The sequence below is a fragment of the Sitodiplosis mosellana genome, unplaced genomic scaffold, assembly GCF_009176505.1.
Source record: "Sitodiplosis mosellana isolate CC-2019 unplaced genomic scaffold, AAFC_SMos_1.0 Smas_scaffold_4, whole genome shotgun sequence".
Lineage (NCBI taxonomy): Eukaryota > Metazoa > Arthropoda > Insecta > Diptera > Cecidomyiidae > Sitodiplosis > Sitodiplosis mosellana.
Window position 1 is genome coordinate 764100 of NW_022595247.1, and position 8303 is coordinate 772402.

The 8303-nt window shown below is 36.2% G+C and overlaps 1 protein-coding gene across 2 annotated transcripts; it reads right to left on the bottom strand.

Moving 5' to 3' along the window:
* Window positions 1-1205: 1205 nt before the first annotated feature.
* LOC129566640 (synaptic vesicle glycoprotein 2B-like) lies at window positions 1206-4553 on the bottom strand. Of its 2 annotated transcripts, none has more exons than XM_055442732.1 (10): window positions 4313-4553; window positions 4148-4240; window positions 3963-4027; window positions 3635-3891; window positions 3495-3574; window positions 2825-3432; window positions 2635-2758; window positions 2405-2561; window positions 1701-1828; window positions 1206-1632 (listed from the first exon to the last, which is right to left on the bottom strand). In XM_055442732.1, exons 1-10 carry the CDS (start codon window positions 4335-4337, stop codon window positions 1514-1516), a joined length of 1656 nt encoding a protein of 551 aa, XP_055298707.1. In that variant the 5' UTR covers window positions 4338-4553; the 3' UTR covers window positions 1206-1513. The 2 variants fall into 2 exon arrangements, 1 of the variants encoding a protein (XP_055298707.1); XR_008687754.1 differs by having other exon boundaries at window positions 1505-1632; window positions 1701-1884; window positions 4313-4547.
* Window positions 4554-8303: the final 3750 nt, after the last annotated feature.

Here is an 8303-nt window from a genome sequence, read left to right on the forward strand (position 1 = left end):
TTGTTGCACCTAGAAAGTCATTTCCCGTTTGGTTGCCTATTTCTTCGCACGATATCAACTCGATTTATTAGGTAAATCGACAACCTTATGTGTGCACAGATGAAGACGTCCCTGCCAATAAGAAACTAATGTATACACGCCAGGTTTTTTTTTCTCGCTCTCTCTCTCTCTCTCTCTCTCTCGGCTCCCCTCTTTCTGTATCTTTCTTTTCAGCTCCTCGTTTTTCCGTTCCGTAATTGTAGTATAATCTCATTAGAATAAATACGCCTGGAGACATTGCGACTAAAGGTGTATTATGTGAGCTGATAAACACACTTGTCATTTAATAAGCTTGTCTGCCTCACAGTTGAATTCACTCGCTCGCTCGCTTGCTTGATTAATCTACTGCTATTTTCGCCAACAAACCAAGACATTCGATTCGAACGATAACAATAACAAGGGGAAAAAGACGAAAAGAAAAGGCGAACTCACAATGTCTATGGAACGATGTGATATGTGGCGCAACTAGGTGATGGCCGCAGAAGTTTTGTCAAAATTCATGCACAACCAACTTGACATTCAGTTACATAGTTCAGCTAACCCATAGTACATCCATCCATGGGCTAGGTGCGCCACCAGCGTGAAAAAATATGACAGTATATGATTAATACACAGCACATTGTGAGTTCGGAAAAGGAATACCTTCAGTTGGTATAATCGGTCTCAGTTGAATTGAACGCAGAGCAAACAGCATTATTGTTCACGTTATTTAATGTGGTTGAATGAACACAATATTATCACGATACCGAAACATACACTCACACTTCGGCATGCTTAACCGAAAACAACAAACCGAAGACGCAAATGAACATATGTAACAGTTCAGTTGAATGGTGTTTTTTTTCCATTTTTGCTCTGCTCCTTTTCATACTGCATTTAATCACTTCTTAGTGAACGAACTTTGTCGATGTGATTTGATACATGATACTTTTCTCTTGGCAAAAAGAAAATAGTGTGGAACATTAGCTTTGGGAGTGATAGCACAAATCAAATCATTTAGTTTGGCTCAATCCAAATCTCACCTCCGTCTTGAAAAAAAAAACAATTTTCATATGATGAGAAATGCTATCTTTTTTGTTTAACAAAGTAACGATTTTCATGGACTTCTCCAAAGGTCAATAATTAATACTTCTGATTTGTAAAAAAAAAAACAAATTCATTGAAAATGGCTTTTTCACGATACACGCAGTATTTGACAGATACATTTATTCTAATACGAATTTTCAAACCAGAATTAGCATTAAATCGTAAAGCATTGTAAGGTTTCAATGGTAATTTCAAATCCATTGTTGCTTGTCCAATTGTCCATTGAGCGAATGGAAATCTTCATAATGCCGATTTTTATGAAGTTAACGAGGAGCCAATGGAGAAAAAAATGATTTAAATTTTGGCGATGAATTTATTAGAAATAGTAAATCCCTATGATATGTATTTATTGAATATTATTCTTTGACTTCTTTCCTTCAAAGGGGTTTCAGTGAAAACTTTTCACAGATCCTGTGAATGATACTATACTTAAACGAGTGTCAGGCTCGTCAGAGTTTTTTACTCGTTTGTGTATGTTTGGAATGAAGAATGCTAGTACGCCCATTGCTGAAAATAAGTGAAATATTTCTAAGCAAATAGTTATTGTGCGAATTTCCAGTATATGAAAGATTAACCTATGGTAAGTAAACCCGATAAGTAGAATGCAGCTTCACAATGATCATCCAATAAAATGGCAGCCGTATTGGAGCCCGCAATGCTACCCAGTCGTCCAAACATTAATGAAATCGATATAGCCATTGCTCTTTAAAAAATGAGAAAAACCAGGGACAAAAGATTTTTTTCATCAAGTGTTTTTCTCTAAAAAAACGGAGTGTATTTTGGATGAAAAGCATAGAAAGCTGAGCTCAGCGGCTATTTAATTGTATACACACAAATAGAACCACAAACAGAACCTAGAGGTATTTATGTCAGTTGAATCTATCGAATTTGATCGTTCCATTGCGACTTTGTTACGAATTCGCACATTCTCTGCGAATTCTTTACGAATTGTTCACATTCTCTGCTTTGTCACTGCGAATGGCAACTAAGATGGCGCCAGCTGACAATGTTTGGATTTGACCAATTCGCAAAGAATTCACAAAATTCGTGAAATATTTGAATGAAATTGAAGTCAAAACGCGTGCGAATTGTGCGAATTCCTGTCAAATCGCGAATACATAAATTCCCCTAGAACAGAACAGTACTGTGTATGAACGGTGAAACGGACTTCGAACACGTATAAGATCTGTTGTATTCTTTGTGTGTATGCAACCAAATAGCTGCTTATTCCAGCCTAGTTATTCAGCCTAAATAGGCAATCTGCTAAAAGAAACCATACCTCATAGTCGTTGGATATAAATCAACGGTAACTGCATTTAGGACATTCGATGCCATTTGACACGACAGGAGCCAAATGTAAAAAGAGATCTGCAACAATGGGACATCTGTCAACATGCAACCGATCCCGCTTAGGCCCGTTGTTACAAGAATGAAAACTAATTTTAAAAGAACAATCACATTCCATTCTATTCCCGTGTTTGGTTGTAAACGGTTTTCTTTGCCACTTACATGTGACTGGAAACTTCCCCACTCTGTTAAGAAGCATACCAGAAATAGCTAAGCAAACGGTGTACAAAAGCTCAAAGATAAAACCGTTCTCTATTGTGGATAATTCCAATTTGTCAATGCAAACCTATATTCGTTGAACATGAAAATGAATATTGATTGTCGTTTGATATGATCTATCTTCACAACTCACCTCTAAATCTATTTCATTGTCTTTGATTGCACTCATATTCACTGTTTTCATGTTGATTACGTCGCACATCATTGCTCTATCCTCAGTAAAGCTATCCAATTTTATAGACATGCCATTTATAATTTCGCCAAAAAACATAAAAAATCCATTGCCTGTGGCGTAAATGCCAAATTGAATTAAACATAACAAAGTAGTTGATTTGAGATATGGTGGCTTAAATAGTGGCACAGTTTGATACCAAATCGTTTTCAACAGACTTTTATTGCTCTTTGTAATACCCTGGCTGCTGTTAATTGACTCGATTTCTTCGCGAATCTCAAAGTCTTCAAATTCCGACTTTTCCCCATTATTCCATCGGTGCATTTTTCGTAATATTTGATAAGCGCCTTCTCTATCTCCTTGGGCCAGAACGAATTTCGGGCTCTCAGGCAGAAAGAATAGAAGTAGAGCTGATACAAGTCCGGGTGTACCGCATACAACCATAAAGAGACGCCACGGTCTATAATTTACATCGATGAATGGGATTTGAAATTGCCAATCCTGATTGATCACACTATACGCGGTTAATGGGATAATCATGCATAAACCACTATAAATTACGGTCGAACCTAATGTAAAAAGACAATCCGTTTTAGAATATCATCAAAAAGTTATTCTGATTTACACCAACCAATAAGTGCGTGACCTCTTTTGCTGTTGTTGTGAAATTCACCTAAATATGCGAAAATGTTCGCTGCGGAACCAGACATACTAAAAACGGAAATCATAATTATTAGGGCGAAAAGTGCCATTAAATCACAATCAACTTACAAAAATCCGTTGAGAAATCGTAATGCGATAAAAACGTAGAAATTTTGAAAAAATGAGCAAATAATAGACATAAAACATGCTAAAAACAATGTTGGCTGAATGATACAGTGACGGCCTTTGGTATCCGCGAGGTAGCCAAACAAATAAGATGAACATAATATTCCAAAATATACAACTGATCCCAAAACGCCTTTTTGGCCGGTGGTCAAATTCATGTCACATGCAACAGGAATCACATAAATAATTGAGCTCGTTTCCTACGAAAATTTGAAGCAACAATTAATTCGATTTTTTTTTCTCATTTTTGTGATATTTTTCCAATTCCCACCATAGCCAATGCGAACAGAATAACTCCGCTGACAAAAATAATGTAATAGTTGAACAGCCCGAAATCTGAATGAAGAAAAAACAATGTTTAATAAAATAAGATTTTCAAAGCACCACAGTAGAAGCACAAAGCAGTATTACTGGAATTCAGTAATGTTTGTGTCGAAGGATATTTTTTTCACTCACTAGTTTTGGAAATGGCTTCCTCCATACATAGTATTTTTCTACGGGATGTTTGATTACGTGATATTTGCGGCCGAACATCCGAATTTCTGCGGCCTGTTCGAAAATCAAAAACTTGCTTAGAATTGAAAATAAAAGCATTTTTAGAATTTATTTTCAGAACAATACCATTTTCAGCTTCAGAATGACCCATATTGAGGTTGTGTTTTTCCAATTATTTATCGTGTATGTTAAATGATAAGTAATATACTTAATACTAAAAACACTAATTTGTGGACTATTTCACTAAGCTTAAGAAACGCACTAACTTGCAACACATCAAAACAGATTCCTCTTCCTACTTTTCATTATTTGATTGAGATAACACACAAATTTTAATGGAACAAACGATTACTATGTGGCATTTTTCTGTCATTTCTTGCCACTCGATAAGCTAATGTGGGAAATAATCTTTGCCGAATTAAAAAAAAACAAACTTTAATCTTTTATTTATTCAAACGTATTTGCAATATTTTGAACATCTGAACTAATACATCATCAATTTTATCTCACATACAACATTTCTATCCATTGAAATCTGAATACATCTAGCTGTTAATCGACGAAATCAGATGTTTTAATCTGAGATAACTAATCTTCTTTGAAGCGACCATAAAATGACACGTCACATTATTCTATATCATCATAGCAATACCCAGTCTGGCATGTCTGTTTATTAAATTTAGATCAAAAACAGACACAGCCGATCGATAGAAAGGCTCCAAAATTGCCCATGTTTCTAAACCGAATACAATTTTTCATAGAATACACTTTGTCTATAATAAGACAAAGTCATGTGCTTAGAAGTGCATTTTAATTCAAGATTAAAACAATTTTTTTCTAGAGTGAAAATATTGTATATGAATTTTATAACAGCTTGAATCAAAGGTTGGAGCTACGTAAAGCTTGCATCGAATTCAATGATCAAATGACTGGAAATTTAATAATTTCAGAAGTAAACACTTTGGAAACTGTTTCGTATAATTCGACTGGCAGTTTGATGTCTCGCAGAGCATGACCTTTAAAATGACTTTTTCATTGTCATCTTGATATGATAAGCACCCGATTTGAATCTGTTACGCGCACTTTTATCGCTATAACATCCAATTGGCAAGGGAAAGAAATCATGTACTTGGTCGAAAGAATGGAAAAAAAATCGCTTCGTGTACAGACCAATTTCGGTGTTGTATTATGCATGCACAAGTGTTGCTTGTCCATTGAATGACGCCCTTTATGAAGTTAACGAGGAGACAATGAAGAAAAAAATCATTTCAATTTTCACGATGAGTTTATGAGAAACCATAAAAAGTACAACGTCGTCCGCAAACAGTTTATGTTTGGCGGGGTGGCGCGCGCAATAAGAAATAAAAAAAAGAATCTGTCGTTTGAAAAGGTTCACTTTCCATTGAATAGGCAAAGCGGTGTGCCGATATTTGAATGGATGTCGCCTTTTTTTGCTCTCGCCAACAACAAAAAATATCGACCAAATTCAAAAGCTCGGCGCCACGCAACGATAAACTTGTACATTTATTAATGTATTTTGTAAAGCAGTTACTTTCCTTCATTTTTTCGCCTTTTTTTCGGAACAAAAAAAACACGTCTTTGTACTGGGTTTAAATTAACTGGTTAAAAAAAAGCGTGTTTCTTAAACGAATCGAAAAGCTGTAAACTGCAGCGTCAGCCAACGAGCTAATTAGGAAATCCAACGCACCACATCAAATGACATAGGCTGTATAGATGCATATTAAAAAGCAACTACACACGCCCATCGCATATATAACTAAGTAAGACTGGTTGGTGGTGGTAAGAAAGTTTTTTTTTCTGTAAGAATGTGACAAAATCAACGCTTAAAAATTGCTGCCTAATGGTGTTCGTGCTGTGCCATTGAACCGATACATGGCCATTGTATGTGTGATACAGCCGACGTAAATTGTCGTTGTCTTCGTATTAAAAATGTATGGATTAATTAATTTCGCTAACAGTGGCATTACAATTCCATTTGCTTTTGTTCGGGCGTCGGCACATTCTTCGTCGGAATGTGTTAACTGCATAGAAGTTCGGGGAGTAAGTGGCTGACTGAAGTATCAGGTAAAAATGATTCTGCAGTGCGAAAGCTACATGAAGCAAACCACAAACATTGGGAACAGACGTTACAATCACGACATTCACCAAATTGCTTGCGAGTGAGATGTTCTTGAGGCGACTACGTCTTAATACAAGGGCGCATGTACACATGTATGAGCAGCACATGTTAGTAAAAAGAAGAGCTAACCAAAAAGTGAGTATGTAAAATATTTCCGCGTTGTTCCATAATACACAGACACAGACACACTGTCTGTGTGCTGCACGGCAATGAAAAGACATTAAATTTTATCGACCCTGCTAGAATATCAAGTAAGACCGAAGTGAGGAAGAGATGCGAGCGAGTGAATGAGTGATAGAAGTGAATGGTTCTAGTCATTTCCATTTTCTGCACATTCACAAAAAATTTCCCGCACTCTCCCACACGTTTGATATCCACTGATGATGATTTCGAATTCAATTCGACAAGTGAGCACGTTCAGACGTGAAAATTTGTTTACTTTAACACACTGACTTGAACCAATTCATTCGTACGTTCGTTTTGCTCCCACATCTCTTCGTCTTTTGTTTGAATAGACTTCTGAATTAAGCAGTTTTATCTGTGTTAAATAAGAGATAATGCCTAGAGAAGAACAAACACACACACGCAATGCATGAAAATGGCAATTAAGGTACACGCGATGGCTCTGATTTATATGCAAATATTATTTTTTGTCAGCATTGTGCCGCCCAAAATGTTACCTGATTTTTTTGGATAAACATGTTAAAAACTAGGGAAAGCACTGCCAAATGAATGATGACACAAACCAGGTTAGCGAATTTCTTCGGCTAGAAAATGACTTGTTTCAAATGAACACAACGACAACAACATTAATGCCATACCGAAAAAAACACATACACCTCAAATCGCTTTGTAGCATTTATTGAGATTACTTACGCGTTTCCAGCGAATGATCTTGTTTCTTTTTATTTCTCCCCGACTGAACAATACTGTTACTGATTGCTCACGCGAATATGAATTGAAATTTCACATCCACTGATTATAAACATTGGCGGCGGAATGAGCAACGCAAAAAATCATTCAAACGATATGTGTTATGTGGCGGATATGACGCATGTTGTGCATGATATGGTTACAGTTATTCACATTACAACCGCGCAACGCCTTTTTTCCCGTTGTTTATGGAACATAATTTACATATATTCCTAATATAATGGCGGAGAAACACAACGCGTACATTTTCGCAATGGACTGTTTTCTAGCATCTACAAGGAATTCAGCATCAACTCCTTGGGGCGCTTGAAAATGACTGAATTTCAATTTTAGTCGCTGCAATTCAAGAGGAGAAAAATGTGAATACAGAAGAGATGTGAAAAAAGGAGAAAAAAAAATGAATTCGAATGAGGTAATTTTAGAGTAGAACTTGATGAAATGGAGTCAATATGTTGAAAAACGGTTTTCCTCTTAAACACTGGGGTTTTACACGAAAAAAAGTGATTTCCTCTCTTTTTTTCATCAGAAGTAACCGTATTTAATTCAAGGGGAAAAAATTAAGCGAAAGTATTGTATTTCGTTTGAAATCCAATTTCTTCGCTGGGTTACTTGAGTAAAATGTAATTGAATGCGTTCAGCGTAGCGTTAAATGAACATGTTCATTGCGTACGCTTATGCAAACTAAGCAGAAATTCGCTGGAGAATCCAATAGAAAACGTTGTTTCCAATAGATAACTGAGTTATAGCTTAACTGCTTTGGAATTTCGTCCTTCTTTTTTTCTGTGTGCGTTAGCATTTTCTTGGTTTGAACTGAATTCGATGCGAGAATGCAATTGGCATGCAGTCGAGCATTTCGAGTTATTTCCAGTGCATTTCATAGAATAGACATAGATGCATTCCCGTATCAACGCCAATTGTGGACTCAACTGCGCCAATTGATGCTTTACACTGAACTAAGCGTAAAATTGCTTAAAGGAGCAGCGTAATTTCAATGATTAAGTCAGAAATTTGGATTTGATTTGATCGGCCATATATAGTTAACAG

Excerpts from the sequence above, each read along its gene's own strand:
- LOC129566640 (XM_055442732.1), bottom strand. The coding sequence starts at position 4,337 with ATGGGTCATTCTGAAGCTGAAAATG. Across the intron at positions 3,575-3,634 it reads CGATTTCTCAACGGATTTTT|TATGTCTGGTTCCGCAGCGA; the intron begins GTAAGTTGATTG and ends TTCCGTTTTTAG. Across the intron at positions 2,759-2,824 it reads ACAATGAAATAGATTTAGAG|GTTTGCATTGACAAATTGGA; the intron begins GTGAGTTGTGAA and ends CAACGAATATAG.